General features: G+C 54.6%; 1 protein-coding gene across 1 annotated transcript in view; it reads left to right on the top strand.

Annotated features, from left to right (window-relative positions):
• Window positions 1-1,298: 1,298 nt before the first annotated feature.
• ECE1 (endothelin converting enzyme 1) overlaps window positions 1,299-16,012 on the top strand; it is a gene marked incomplete at its 5' end in the record, with an annotated part of 34,808 nt that continues 20,094 nt past the window's right edge. The window contains 3 exons of the mRNA XM_080801734.1: window positions 1,299-1,427; window positions 9,624-9,765; window positions 14,646-14,941. Coding sequence (XP_080657860.1) covers window positions 1,299-1,427; window positions 9,624-9,765; window positions 14,646-14,941 — 567 coding nt within the window. The remainder of the gene's footprint in view (window positions 1,428-9,623; window positions 9,766-14,645; window positions 14,942-16,012) is intronic.

Genomic DNA, 16,012 nt, shown 5'->3' on the forward strand with positions numbered 1-16,012 from the left:
GGAGAAACTTGAGAATCTGAGTAACTGAGTGAAGGTCGAAGAAGTTGGGGCCTGAGTGAGTGAGGTGGGGAGCAGCGAAGATGAGGTAGGCGGGGGCCGTGGGCAGACTGGCAAAGGGACTGTCCTTGGAGAGTGTCAAGCAAGAGAATAGCAAGTTCAGAATTTCCTTTTAAAGGTTCACTCTGGGTGCTGAGAGGGCCAGAGTAGAAGCAGGAGGCCGCCGGGAGCTGTCGCTGTGACCCCAGGCAGTCACCCCACCCCTCTGAGCCAGTTCCTGCACACACGTGTGTGGCCATGGGAACCGAATATGGGAATTGACGTGCTCTGGGGGAAGCTGAAAAATGTATAAATGCGGGGGATTCCAGGTCCCACTGGAAGTGGCGGGTCCTTTGGGAAACTTCGGGGTTAGACCTCCCTGAGGTAGGAAGCAGAGTGCTGGGTACCTAGGGTCCTGACCTGAGCACCCCACATCTGAGGGAGCCTGCTTTTCCAGCCCAGCTCACACGGTTGGGGAGGGAGCACCTGCTTGAGACTCTTGCCTCCTGAGACTGAAGGTGGAGGGATGGGTCACCTTCCTGGTTTTTTGACTAGCACCTAAGCCTCTGGAATTTTCATTAATTGTCTGGCTTAAAATCCCTGAGCTAGAGGAAGGGGGAAATGAGAGGGGAGACACCTGCCTTTTCTCTTCCACCTTCCACCCCCCAATCTTTCTAGCTCTGATGGGGAGACATACTTGAGGGACCTAAGGGGCTCTGGGGGGTGGAACCCCTCTCTTGACAGTTGTGGTCCAAATTAGGGGCATCTTCCTAGTCCTCCACTCCCGCTGGCAACCCCTGTCCTGAAGGGTGACTTGGGGCTTCCCAGGAGGAGGGGCTGCTGCGAGACCCCTTCCGGCCCGCAGCGGCTGGCCGGCTGGCCGTGGGGGGCCTCCACCTACGCCAGGTCTCCCCCTGGGGCCATGAAGGGAACCGGCAACTGCGCCCCGGTCAGGCCCCGCCCGCGAAGCTGGCGCGTTGTCCAGCCCGCCCAGCCAGTCTGTCGCGGGGCGGCCGCGGTGACTTTGGGGACCAGGCATCGCCGGGGCGCAGCATGAGGAGCCGGTGGCCGCTGCACTGTGGGCGCCGGGGGTGAGGCGTCGCATTGCATAAGCGGGGGCAGGGGGGAGGGGGCGGGGGGAGGCGGGATCCCCCTCCCCCCCGCCGCGGACCGGTCCGTGGGCCGGTCTCGGTGTCCCGGGCGGGGCGGGGCGCGCGGCGGCGCCGGGCCGCTTCCCCATTCTCCCCATTCGCCCGAGAGCCATGGAGGCGCTGAGGGAGTCCGTGCTCCACTTGGCTTTGCAGATGTCGACCTACAAGCGGGCCACGCTGGACGAGGAGGACCTGGTGGACTCGCTGTCCGAGGGTGAAGTGTACCCAAACGGCCTGCAGGTAGGAACCCTGCCGGCTGCTAGCCCCCAGGCAGCCGGGCATGCGCACTGCTGCCTCCCCGCCCCCTCCTCCAACCCTGCCGGCCCCAGAGGGGGCCATGCAAGCCTGGCGGCTCAGGGCAGCTCTGGGCTCGGTGGGGGAAGATGCCTTTCCGGGGCAGAAGTGCCTCCAAGGCACTGGGCTCCCTCCCCCCAGGGCTCCTCCCCAGCTCTGGCTGTCCCCCAGTCCTCCTGCCACCTGCCAATGGGACTACAGCCCCTTGGCAGAGTTGAAGCACCCTAAGGAACTGAACTGGACCAGTTACCTTTCCCAGGAAAGGCAGTCCCTGAGTGCTGAGGGACCTGCCTAGGGTCACACAGTCCAGTAACGGCAGAGTTTAAAACTGTCCCAGTTTTAGTGTGGAAAGCCCCGTGTCCCTGGAAACCTTTCAGTCCTGGGCAAACCAGGATGGTTGGTCACCCTATCTGGTAGGCATGTCCCCATTCTTCCCCTTCCCCCCAATACCTGAATTTCCTGCAGGGAGGAACCCATCTTCTAGCCCCTCTTTTCCTGCCCCTTTGCAGCCTACTCATGAAACCCAATTCCTCCCCTCCCCAGGGTCTGTCCCTGTGAGTCTCAGACATGCCCACCACCTCCCTTCCTCGTGGCAGAGCAGTAAGCATAGCTGCTTCCTGCTCTTCTCTCCCTGCAGGGCTGAGCTGGGACAGTGTTGAACAGGGCCTCAGCCCTGGTGGACCCAGGCAGGTGGGCGGGAGCAAATTGGAAGTGTCAGGGACATTCAGGGAGGCCCTTGATGTGGTTCCTGAGAAACCAGCCCAGAGAGAGGAACGGGGCATCTCAGTCCAGGAGAACTTATGCCAGGTTGACCAAGGGAGGCATTGGGGAATGTGTTGGGGCCCCCCAGTGAGCTGACACCAAATCACAACTCATCCAGAGGGCAAGCTTAGGGTGCGTGCAGACGTGGGCTGCCAGGCCCAACCCTACTCAGGACACCTCTTAGAAGCTGGAATAATAATGCCAGTAAAGAAAAACAACTCTGATGGTGTCCTTCCTCCAGGCTGGGAAAGTAGGCTCAGGGAGATCCAAACTCATGACTCCCAAGTAGTCTTCACCCCCGGGGACATGGCACTCTTACCCATATCATCCCACTTAACTTTCAGGATCACCCCTATGAGCTGTAGGGATTACTGTTCCCACTTACAGATGAGGAAACTGAGGGTCTGAGCGGGTACACAACTAATCTTAGGTCGCAGAACTAGAAATCTGGGAGAGAGAGATCAACACAATCTGTCTGGAAGCTCTTCCCTGGGACCCTTCTTGAGAGGCTAAATCCAACAGGAAATTAGATTTCTGTGGCAGGCACTTTTCCCTTCACAAATCAAAACAGAATCTAATCAGCAATCTTTTCAGTGTCATCTTGCACAGAAGGTTCTAAATATATCAGCACAAAAGCATATCAGAATTCACAACAAAATAATAGGCCATGTTGTCATCACCATAACATAACAGTAGCCCACATGCCTTTTTCAGGCCACAAAGTGTGTTCATCCGTCCTGGGGCTGCCTGGGAGAGTGGGAGCAGCCCACTCTCTCAAGCTGGGGTCCCTGGGGTGAATTCTGGCTCCACTCATGGTCATGGGTGAGCTGCTTCACCCCTGAGAGCACAACTCCCTCATCTGTAAAATGAGGGTTAGAGAAAGTGGCGATGCCTCTTACAGGGCCTGCTAGGATTATTGTTGTTTTATGACCTGTGAGGTCAGGGCCCCGTGGCTATGTTACAGATGATGAAGCGGAGGCTCAGACAGGTTGGGGACATTCCTGTGGTCACAGAGCTATGTTCTGAAGTGCAGTGTTGCTGCCCCTACACCGATCTGCCAGACTGGGTACACTGTCTACTTTTTATACAGGCAAAGCCAAATGATTGCCCCAAGGACTTGGGACCTTTCCGTGGGTACCCAGTCCAGCTTCGCTGGAGCCCCCATGACTTCCCCAAAGCAAGTGTGAACGAGCCACTGCTTGAGTGGAGAACTTGTTCAGCTCAATTTACAAAGCTAAGCTTTCTACTAATTTTGTTTTTAATCACTGGAGTGTTTTTTCTCCCGGTATAAAGACTTTACATGCTTATTTATGAAAAAAAGAAAGTGTAAAAAATATATATTTAAAAGGAAACCATAATCCCAGCACTTGGAGATAATCCCTTCCGGTTTTCCACATTTGCACACATATATTTATAAACATAATTGAGCTCACTCTAAGTACACGATGTTGTGCTGTGCTTGTTTCACTTAATGCCACTTCATGAGCATTTTTCCTGTTGTTTAAAAACTCCCAAAACATGCTGTCATTAAAAATTATAACGCCACGGGGCGCCTGGCTGGCTCAGTCAGTAGAGCATGTGACTCCTGATCTTGGAGTCGTGAGTTTGAGCCCATGTTGGGCATAGAGGTCACAATACATAAAATATAATGCCTCACAGTACCAGTATATAAAACTACCTATACCCCATCTGAAGGTTGGACAGTAGGCCCAATAACAACATTGTAGGTGACCATTCCTCAGCCCTTTGGATAATTTCCTGTGAGCCGAAGCTAGAATTGCAATTGCTCCTTGAAATTGAAGATTTTTTCTTATTTTTAAAAAGATTTTATTTATTTATTTGACAAAGAGAAACACAGTGAGAGAGGGAACACAAGCAGGGGCAGAGGGAGAGGGAGAAGCAGGCTTCCCACCAAGCAGGGAGCCCAGTGCAGGGCTCGATCCCAGGACCCTGGGATCATGACTTGAGCCGAAGGTAGGTGCCTAACGACTGAGCCCCCCAGGCGCCCCGAATTTAAGATTTTTTAAATGGCCCCATCCCCTCCTCCCTAATCTCCCTCTTCGATGGGCAGCTATAAAAATAATCTACTTGACTTTTCACAATTTTGAAGCCCACTGATTCTGGAAATCCAAAGTTACCCATACCAATACCAGTAAGTAAAACCCTCCATCTCTCCACAAACCTGACAGCTTTGTTACTGAGTATGCTGACCAAGTGCTAGATTTAGCTAGACCACATTCTATGGGTACCGCAGCTGAAAGGCTTTTTCTTTTCCTTTATCTCATGTTTAGGCCCAAGGTAATTGTGATTCACTAAAATTACTCACTGCAGACTGAGGGCCGAATTTAAAGCCAGATGGCTCCAACGCCTCGGCTTGGCCTCTGATGGGTCTGTGAGACCTGAAAGCAGCTCATGAAATAGGTTCTTTTCTGTCAAATGGGGTTAATATTATTTTTTTTTATTTTTTTAATCTGTTTTTTAAATATTTTATTTGTGTATGTATTTGTGATTGAGAAGGAGTGAGAGGGCACAAGCAGGGGGAGCAGTAGGCCGAGGGAGAAGCAGACTCCCTGCTGAGCAAGGAGCCTAATATAGGACTCGATCCTAGGACCCCAGGATCATGACCTGAGCTGAAGGCAGATACTTAACTGACTGAGCCACCTGGGCATCCCAGGGTTAATATTATTAGTCGACAGTGTTTGCAAAGATTGAAATGAGGCTGTGTAAGTGAAAGCATTGTGCGTAGTGCACAGACAGTGGATTTGGTTGCATTGTTACCATGACTCACTAGGCGGGAGGTCACGGATATGCCCTAAATGTAACCACTTTGCTCTCAGGAGCCTCTCCTCTGCTCGACCCCATGCCCCAGCACACACCATTTTGGTGGCTCAAAGGGGGTCAGCTAAAGTGATCCCGCAGCCTAAGCTGGGGAGCAGGCGGCCCTGACACTGCTACCCAAGCCTTTGAAACTCATCTTGTTGCTTCTAAAAATCAGTTTCTTCAAGAGAAGGGAAAGCTGAGATATTTCATTGTTGGTGACTTTTCTCATCGTTCCCGCCCACCCCTCCAAACATGCCACACACAGGGCTCTCCTCTGAGGGTGATTTCAGGGACAAGCCCACTTCTTACTTTAAAAAGACCTCTGTGCTCACCAGGAGTCCACTTGTTTGAGCCTTGTACTCCTGGCTTTTGAATCCTTCTAGAATCTGAGATGGTCAGACCTGGGACCACATTTAGGTTCCTCATTATAAAGATAGGAGACTGAAGCCCAGAGGTGGCCCAGCGACACACGCACAGGGTCTTGATAAAGTCAAAGCTGACCTTTAACCTCCCTTTTCCCATGCCATGGGTAGCTGGGTGTTCCTTCCGGGAAACAAAGAGCTGGAAAGTGCTTCTCAATACTGTGGTTCCTGTGTTGATGGCAAGAGTCCCCTCCCCCACAGCAGGCACTAGTGTAAGCTATTATGGGTCATTGGAAGAGAGTCCAGCATGCGGGCCTGGGGGACAGGTAGGGCTCAGGCAAGAGGTGGGGAGGATAAGAAGCTATCGTTTTGCTCTGGGCTGGCCCCAGTGGCCTCAGCTGGAAGTCCACTATATAAAAACTTTGCTGGAAGAAACTCCCCCAACCAAACCCCTTCATGGTAGCTGAGCTGTCAGGGTCTGTCTGCTCTGAGAGGCTGACTTGAAGGAGGCAGCCCGGTCACCCTGCCAGCCCTCGTTGGGTAGCCAGGCTCTTGGGCTGCAGGGGGTGGGCTCCCCGCCAAACCCTTGGCCAGACTGATTCCTGTTCACCTCTCTACGCAGTCCAGGTCACTGGGGGACCTGGTGGGGGCTCAGCAAGGACCTCTGCCTCCCTTCCGGACCCCCTGCTTCCTCCGAACACCAGGCTCTGCCCCACTCCCCACCCCTTCTCCCGATGGCTTGCCTCCTGGGCCCCAGGCATCCATGTCCCTCGTCCTGTCCTTGCCTGCAGAACTCGTTCTTGCTGTAAGCCTAGGTGAGCCAAGCACTCACTTCTGTAACCGAATATTTATCCCTCATTAGGGCTTTGTTCCCTTGGCCGTGTAAGCTTTGGGAACCCCTAGGTTGGACAGCTCAACTGTTTCTCTCTCTCTCTGTTTCTTTGGCTTTGTCTGTGTCTTTCCTCCTCTGTCTCCGTTTCCACCATGCTCCTTTGAGGGCATCCTTTTCCTTTGGTCTCATTCTCCCTCTGCCCCCCTTGACAATAAATGGGATATTAAGCCCACCCGTGAGCGCAGCGTTTACAGTAATTCTCTGCTCCATCTCCCACGTGCCAGCTCTGCTCCTTGGCTGACGGCCGCTCCCAGTTACCTCTCCCGAGACGGAGTGGGCTGCCTGCCACTAATCCTCTCCCCCTCCGAGCCACTGCAGACTGGTCTCTGGTGAGCAACATGCTCTTGTTTCCAAAAGGAAAATGAGAAAGCACTTGTGTCCTCCCCTTGCTGTGACCTCAGCTTGCTGGATGGTCTGAAGGAGGCTGGGCAGGGACCACAGGGCTCAGAGAGAAGGGCCTCGCAGCCTGGCCCCATCCACTGCACCAGGAATTGGATGGCTTCTCCCAGAGAGGCCTCTGGGCGACTTCTCCTGCCCCAGGGGGATGCCTCTGGATTCCTTCTGCCCTCAGAGAGGAGGCTTGTCCAGCAACCCTCAGGCGCTCAGCCAGTCAGCACTGAGTTGAGCAAAGAACATTACAAAGGTTAAAAACCCTATTTTCACATTCCATTTGCCATTTCTTCCTGGAACTGAATTTCTAATTTAATTTGGACTTAATTCTGATTCAGTTTCCCAGTGAACACCATCTGTTTGGTTGACATGAGACAATGAGGCTCGGCTCGACTCTCTGCTCCTCGGTGGCGTGGCCGTGGGGCTGAGGCTGAGGGTTCTGGAGAGACATGAGTTTTCTCACTGTCCCCCCTCTTCCCCCACTTTCTGTGTTTCTCCTGGAGCTGCTACTAGTGCCTGCTCTTTAGGACGCCGTGAAGATAGGATAGCATCACCCCGCAACAAAATGGAACTAATGCCAACGCCGGGCCCCTAGAAGGCACTCGAGTGTTAGCTACCTTCGTGACTCCTTTTTCCTTTCCTCTGTTTCTCTCATCTTCTCCCTTCCCTTCCTCTTTCCCTCTCTTTTACCTGACTCCCCGCCCCCCGGGGGAGGGTGCCTTCCCTCCACAGACCCGGATGGTGAGGTGTGCCTGCTTCCCCAGGCCTGACGGCTATGCTCCCTGGCTTCTGAGAGCCAGCACCAGGCAGAGGGGTGCCCCCTGTCTCTTTGCCTGTTGCCCCCTCTCCTCCTGCACTGGGCCATGATACGGGGGCGCCTGAGGGCCCTCAGGAGGAGGCAGCCCGTGAGGCAGGCCAGGGGCAGGCTGGCAGGAAGAGGGAGATGTCAGCGCTTGCTTCACATCCTCTGGGGCTCCTCTGAGTAGCAGTTCCCAAGAGGAGCTGTATGAGAAAATGGATGCCGAGGAAGAGGCACTTTATAAACCTGCCACTGCTGGGAACATGTTAGCGCCTCCCTGGCCTTCCCGGCCCAGTGTTAACTTCACGGTAGTACCGTGGTCAGAAGCTTTGTGACTTGCCTTTTTTTTTTTTTTCTTCCTGTTTCTCACATTTTTAAAACTGTTCTTCACAAAGCGGTTTTGGGCAGTGGCAGCCTTCCTCCTATCTGGGTCTTGGAGCCACCTGGCCCTCCTCGGAAATATGACTAGGCCCCGAGTTCCTTTTGTTGGTTTTAGAACACAATTTTTTTTTTCCACAAAAAGTTCTCATGTTCCCCTTTCTCTGGTGCGGCAATTCCCAGTCATTTCCTGCCCAGAAATTACGCCGTGATGACCATGAGGCTGCATGGCGCCCGTCCCTCAGGGGACCAGCCTCAGATCCCACACGTCTGTGTGAGGCGCCCTGAGGGCTGGGACCTGGCTCCTGGGAACAGGCACCCCCTCAGCTTTTGGGGGAGCACTCACAGGTCAGAGTCTGAATTTCTTCATCTCCCCTGACAGCTCCCCACTCCCTGTCCCCAAAAGCTGCGTGTCACCCCCCCCCCCCCGCATGCACACTCCCTCCACAAGCCTCGCTCCCTCCAACTTGGTCTTTCCAAAGGGGCTCATCCGCTCTATGTCATTCTGACCTCCAGATGAAGTCCACGTTCTTTAAAGGGGCTTATAGGGCGCCTTAGGATCTAGGCCTTGCTTCCTCTCCCCTTTCCTTCCCCATTCACCTGGCCAGCTCCTACATATTCCTCAAGACCCAGCCCAGGTATCCCCATCTCCAGGAAGCCTTCCCCGACTGGACCCCCACCCCACCCTCCACCCAAGTCTGTTTCTTTATCTGCCTTCTTACTGGACTGTGAGCTGCTGAAAGCAAGGGAGTCTGTCTTCCTCTCAGTATTTCCAACATGGTGGCATATAACTGGAGTGTCCCCGAGCCAAGCCCCACCTTCAGAGGACCCCTCCTGTGCTGGGGCCCAGGCTTTTGCAGGAAGCACCTCTTGCGATGGAGGGGAGCCCCGAGCTGGCCTCAGGTGTGAAGGCCTGGGCTGAGGACTCCCAGTGCGGTTGCCCAGTATGTCCCTCCTTAGCCCGGAGGGCCTCACCACACCCTCCACTTCCTCTCATTGTGCCTCCCTTCCTGTTTAGCTAGACTGTTAGGCTGGGGACATTTTTCCTCCCTTTGAGGACCTGCCTGAATGGCGCGATCTCTCCATTGCCTCTCCCTTGACATCTCCCAGACACCCGTCTCTGATCCCCTGGTGGGCTCCAAAGTCAACAGACTTGAGTTCAAACCCCAGCTCTCCTCATTTAGCTGTGTGATGAGAGGCAGTGGCCTCGCGTCTGTGAACTTGTTTCCTCATCTGTAAAAGAGAACTAGTAACACAACCCTCACGGGACCATGAGGGTGTAATGAGTAAAGGATGTCCGCACTCCTGCTAAGTGTGAGCTGTGAGTGTCATCCTGGCCTGCTGGTGTGGGGGCTCCGAGAAGAGCCCAGCTGGACGCTCACTGGATGCCTGCAAGTCCAAACATCCTGTTCTTTCTGAACTCCTTACTGGAGAAACAGGGGAAAAGCTATTCTTTTTTTTTTTTTTTTCCTACCCGTATCGGGTAACACAAAAAAACACAAGTCCGGCTGGGTTGATCGGCTCGAGTCTGGTGTTTAGGAGCTAATCCGAGCTGCTGAGCAGGGTGGCGGCTCCCTTCCTGGATTAGGACTGATTCGTGGGAACCGGACCACCCCTGAGGCAGGAGGGCAGCCCTGATGGCTCCCCGGGGCCCGGGCCTGCCGCGGAGCCCCTGGCTCCTGGGGAAGGGGGGCCTTGAGCTCACATCCTCCCCACCCCTCCTGCCTCCTTCCCCGCAGGTGAACTTCCGCAGCCCCCGGAGTGGCCAGAGGTGCTGGGCTGCGCGGACCCAGGTGGAGAAGCGGCTGGTGGTGCTGGTGGTGCTTCTGGCGGCAGGACTGGTGGCCTGCTTGGCAGCGCTGGGCATTCAGTACCGGACAAGTAGGTGCCTCTGTGTTTTGTCGTGGGCTTGACTCGCTCCTGCCCTTGGCTCTGTCCCCTGGGGCCGGAGGGCTTCCCTGCTCAAGGGCTGAGGAGAGAGCGTGGCCCGGACGGCTCGTGCTGAAGTGGGCTGAGACGTGGGAGCTGGACGGTGTGGGTGGTACAGGGTTTGGGACAGGAGTCCAAACAAACACTGGCCCAGCAATTTATTGTCTCTGTCACCTCAGACAAGTCACTTCATCTCCCAGAGCCTCTGTCTGCTCTCCTGTGAATGGGGAAAATGGGGCCCAATTTGGGGCTGGCCCTGAGGATTAGAGATCATGTCTGTCACACACCTGGTGCCTACAAGGACTTCTTGAGTCTTAGCTCTGGTTGCTGTCATTGTTAGGATGTGAGCTGATGAGGCTCAGAGTCTGGCGCTGTCCGCCATCCTTAGTTCCAACAGAAAGCAATAACAGCTTCCGTTTACTTCATACTTTCCGTGGACCAAATACCACACCTCTTCTTTACAAACATGATCTCGTTTCCTCCTCACAGAGATCCTGTGAGGTGTGGTTACTTTTGACCCCATTTTACATCTGAGAAAGCTGAGGCCGGGAGACTAGGTGACTTGCTCAAGGTTACGTGGCTGGTGCACCAAGGGAGGGGGCAGCTGGGTCTCAACGAAGGCTGGCCGGCCCCACCTGCCTTTGTCATTGTGGTGCACCTGTGTGTGTTAGAACCCCCAGAAGAGTGGACCTGCCACGGCCCCGCTGGCCTCCATGGGCCTCATGTGTACACGTTGTCATCACATCTCTGGGTCCGGTCTTGTTGGGCAGTATGGTAGGGCCGGGCCGATCCTGCCCTCTGGGGTCTGAGGTTGGCTCTCTGCGTCTGGCTGAGAGTATCCAGCCGACTACCTCGTGCAGAATTGATGTTCAGTAAGCACTTGTGGAACTGGAAAGGGCAGAGCCAAGTTAAACAACAAGGATAGGGGGTCCGGCCAATTCCAGGATCTCTCGTACCCTTGTGCCCAAACAGCTGGCTTTCCCGTGGCAGGTGGTCCTTCTGGTGGAGCCGCCTCTGGGGCCTTTGCTCAGGGTCTAACCCCACCAACTCGGTCATCTGGTCACCTATCCCATCAGAGAGGTTATGACCCTTCCCAGGATCTGGGAACATTCACCCCAGGCTTCGCTGTGCCTTCCCCATTATAAAGTTGCTGACCTGCATGGGTGGCCATGCTAGACTGGGTGGGGAAGGGAGTTTGAGGGCCTGGAGAGAGGGCAGGATGTCCCCTCAGTCATCCTTACATCCGCCTGTGTCAGGCACTCCAGCAGCCAGTGTTACCTTGAGACTGCCCCAGGAGTTCCTAGAAACGAGAAGGGAACCCCCGAGGGCTGGATCCTAGAGCTCAGGCCCATGGATGGGGTCCACAGGAAGCAGCCTTGCTTCGGCCTCTATCCCGGCCCCCTCTGGGCCACAAGAGAGTGTTTCCCAGCGTAGACCAGGATGAAAGGAGCTCTTCCCCCACACCCCCCACCAGGGTGACTCTGGGCCAGGGATCTCATGAGCCCTGAGCCAACCCATGTATCTTCATTGGCTGCCTTGGCCTGGGACAGCAGGGGCCGCCCCAGATTGACAGTAACCTCATGACTGCCAGCAGCCGCCGGCATTGGCCACACCTGAGCAAACATCAGGCTAGGTAGAGCACATTCTCCGCTGGTACTGAAAGACCCATCTCAAAGTCATGTCTGGGCCCCTAAATACCTCTTTGTCTACTTTCCTGCCGTATCCCTTTCCAGAAACTTGCAGGCGCTTTACAAACTGGCAGTAAAAAACACAGATTCTCCCAGAAAATATTCTTCTGTGTCTTACTCAGTTTTGGGGCCCAGCACTGTCCAGACGAGTATCTGTGGACTAGATCTGGGGCCGTTCCTCCTTCTTGACTGGTCATGCACATCCTCAGAGGAAGAAATATTTTCTGCCTCCACAGGTGGTGACCAAGGGCTGGACAAAAGCTCCTCTCATGCACTCATTCATTCATTCAACACACACGTACTGGACAGCTGCTAGGTGCCAGGTACAATGCTGGGCGAGGGAGATAGGAATGCAGGTACCATGCTGGCCTTACCCTCCAGCTCGAGTTCCCAGTTGGGGAGGGAGACAGGGAGACAGCCATGACCTAGCACAGTCTGCGCCCAGAGAGCACACAGCCAGGCAGCCAGCCGAGGGGCCCAGCGAGGAATGAGGGTCTGGGGAAGTTTCCCTGAGGAGTTGGAGCCTGGGCCGAGTTTTGAAGGTGCTGACCTTGATGTTGATGAGGGAGGCCTAGAAACAAGTCATTGATCAACTATGCCGGATCAGGAATTGCTGGTTAAAGGATTTATAAACCACTAAGCGGTTAAACAACCCAGTATCACGTAGGCATCACCTTGGGGCCTTGCTCTGTTCTCAGTAGAGTGGGGACCCATCAGGCCTCTCGGGAGACCGGTTCCTGTTTTGTTTTTAAACTCAAGTCCCCTTACGGTAACGTCAGAAATCAATCCGCCCACGTCCCTCCTTGTCTCCCTGTCTCTCTCTCTCTCTCTCTCTCTCTCACACACACACACACACACACACACACACACACGCTGGCATGCCATTTCTGATAGGCCTTGTTCCCGGGGCATCACCCTCTTGCAGTCTGTCTCTGGGACATTCCCAGCAGCCACGGTTTGGTCAAGCCCAGCTTCCTGCCATTTGCCATATAAAAACAATAGGTATTCTTCTCCCTTCCCAAATACGAAGTTCTCTCAGAGTAGTGACTAGGCTTTTTCAACGACACAGAAATTCTCTTCCCCCACCCCCACCCCGAAGATTCTGGTACGTTTTCCGCCCTGGGGAGTGGGCCGTGCAGCTCCGGTAGATATGGCCTCCTCTAGAGATGGTTCAGTGACAGCACACCCCTGCCAGTTGCTTTCTGTTTTCGTGCCTGCCAGGTCAGTAATTTGTGATGGTTGCACAGTCCGCTCCAAACAAGTAATCCCCTCAAATAAAGTGAGCTTAGTTTTTGTGCTGCCGTGTGGCTCCTCTGAGCCTTTCTTCAGCCTGCCAGATGTTGTGCCTGTCGTCAACGTGAGAAAGCCCACAGGCCACCACAGCCCGGGCTGGTGCCGTGTTTCCCTGCCGGAACCACGCATCCTTTCCTGCTGTCTGAAGGTTGGCCCGGGGACATCAGGCCCAGCCACGAAGGTGTCCATCGTCACTGTGACATCAGGCCCGCTGTGCTTCCTCGCTACTAGATGGGGAAACTGAGGCTCAGCGAGACAAGGTCACCTGTACAAGGCCCGCAGCCGGAATCAGAAAGCTGGGATCTGAACCCAGGTCTAAGAGCCTCCAGCCCTTGCCCTGCCAGACTCCTCCCTGTGCGGTAGGAACACTGAACTTGCCAGAAGGGCCACACCAGTCCCCGATGGGACTGGCAAAGAGGCGGAGAGGAAAACAAGGATCCCGGCCTTGGAGCTGCTTCAGCCTTGGCTCTCCCACTTGGCCATGTGGCCGTACCCCATGCATGCACACAGAGCCTCAGCGCCCCCCTCTTTAACCAGGGCATCACGCCTGTATCTGATGTCTGCGGTGAGGCCTGAATGAGATAATAATGAATGTGAAACAAGTCCCTCTTATCGCCTGTGTCAGCCGAGGACCCGAGGACCCGGCTGGGCCTGCATGCTTAATCACGAGGCTGGATCTCCCTCCACTTAGGGCTGAGCCCCCATCAAGACCGCCCAGTTTGGTTCCTTTGCTGGAGCCCACCGCCCAACCCCGAGGCAGGGGTCCGGCCCCTCTTCTTGCCTCTGGCCTTCCGAGAGCCCTCCCCGCCTCTGCCCCATGTCGGATGAGAACCAGCCCCGAGGAAGTGGATTCATGGGAGGCTTTTGTAGTTTGGCAGCCCTCCCCACTGCCCACCTGCACCAACTACCATCCCTCCTCTGGGAGGCACCTAACAGATGGGGCCCCCCGGGGCCCACCCGTCATCGCTGGCATTGCGCCCCTCCAGGCCCGTAGGAGACAGAGCAGAGAGAGGACGGGGCTCGTACCCCACTGGCCATTGAACAAGCTACTTAGCTTCTCTGTGCCTCAGTTTCCTTGTCTATAAAAATGGCCGTAGGCAAAATGGTCTGTTCAGTCTGTTCCATTTTTATTTCTTTGAGAGTCAGTGAGATAACTCTCTTGCCTTGTACTCAGAGGGAATTATTTTTCAGTTTCTTTTGTTCATTACAGGCTGTCCTCTGCCCTAAGTCTTCGTACCAAATTGTCTGCATCACCCATTTGTCTTGGACTAAATACAGTCAGTTTATGTTTCCAGAATGACAAACATTTCTCCTCTGGTGGTGATTTAACTTTTCTTATAAAATGTTTGTATCTCCAGCTAAATTATCAGCTCCTGAAAGAAAGGATTATGCCTTTTATATCCTCCACCATACATATGTGCACGCGCGCGCGCGCGTGCACACACACACACACAATCACCACTCAGTAAAGAACCTGGAAGATACTCAGTTATTACGTTGTTGAATGAATGAATGAATGAGCAAGTGAATGAACTTGTGGCACATCAGGGAATAATAATTTTAAAAAACTGAGATTTGTGGAAGGAAGTACTGATTAAGAGAAACACCTTGGTTCTGGGTACTTTTCAAGCCACAGAAAGGATTTTAGGTCGCTAAACAGAAGTTTTCTTTTAAGAGCCAGGAAATTGTAAATCTACTGAAATCCTTTCTCTGTAGAAGTCTGGTGACCATCCAGCTCCAGCTCTGTTCGGTCGGGGCTGGGGCGGGGACATGGCACCCCAGGCCACCCGCACTGTATTCCCACAGCCTTCTCCTGCCCTTCACCGGCCTCGTGTCCTTGACCCCTGCCAGGAACCCCCGCGGTGTGCCTCAGTGAGGCCTGCGTCTCAGTGACCAGCTCCATCTTGAGTTCCATGGACCCCACAGTGGATCCCTGCCAGGACTTCTTCACCTACGCCTGTGGCGGCTGGATCAAAGCCAACCCCGTGCCTGACGGCCACTCCCGCTGGGGGACCTTCAGCAACCTCTGGGAGCACAACCAAGCCATCATCAAGCACCTCCTTGGTAAGCAGCCCGCGGGGAGACCCCTGAGTGGGCCTCGGAGGAGAGCGGCCAGCCGGACGCACCTGGCCAGGCCCGGCAAGAGGGTGAGCCTGACAGGATGGGAAAACCAGAGGGCTGAGAGTAGGTGAGCCCGGGTTAGACCGTCGTCTGTCCCGTCAGTCATTGTGTGGCCCTGAGTGGGTTACTTGTCTCTGAGCCTCAAGGTCTACAAAGATGGGACTCATAGACGGGGACGCGAGGCGCAGCGGAGGGGCATAGTTGGTGCTGGTGTAACGGCGCTATGTGGTGACAGACGTGAGCGGTGAGTGCCGTGTGGCATCTAGACTGTGTAGTGCCCCGGAGCTAACGTAACGTGCTGTGCCAGGTATATGTTGATTTAAAAAAAAATGTTTTTTAAAAGGGACTACTACTACCGAAAGTTGAGAGTCTTGAGAACCGTGGAGCGTGCGTGTAAAGGGCTGGCGTGGCATGTGTGGCCCAGGGCGGGACCTGGGGGACGGGTCGCTGTGGTCCTTGCTGCTGTGGCTTCAAGCTGCCGCTGAGGTGTGCCTGGCACGGGCAGTGAGCTGTGGAAGCTGTGAGCTGAGGGAATCAAGGCTGAGCACACTTGGGCAGGTTTTAGGGTTGTGAACGGATGGAAGTTCTAGCAACATCTGTGGGCGGGCTGACCACCGCAGGCAGGAACATCCCTTGGCCTCGTGCTGCTCGGACTTGCGGGATAAACCGTCTAACTGAAGTTCTTCTTCTGCACCTTGTCAGGCCTTTGGCACCTCTAGTTGACGTTGGTGTGGGTGGTTTTATCATTAGATTAGAGCCCCATGTGTGTCTTGTTTGCAGGGTTATCCCTGGTTATTGTTGGTTGAATGAACACCCACCGATTGGGGTTGTCTGCCATGTGAATCCACAACACCCACCTCAAGATGTAGGGCTCCCAGCTTGAGTCCTCTTGGCAGCCAAGACCTCCTCTGTCCCTCTTCTGCTGCGCCGGCCCCGTCCTGGGACCCCAAATGCTGGGAGAGGCAAGATCATGAAAAGCCATCAGTGACTGAACAGGTCCTTACTAGGTTTTTAAAAAACCTGCAAGATACTCAGAAGTACGTAAAATAGGAACGCCTGGGTGGCTCAGTGGGTTAAGCCTCCACCTTCAGCTTAGG

This window comes from Martes martes, assembly GCF_963455335.1.
Source record: "Martes martes genome assembly, chromosome: 4".
NCBI lineage: Eukaryota > Metazoa > Chordata > Mammalia > Carnivora > Mustelidae > Martes > Martes martes.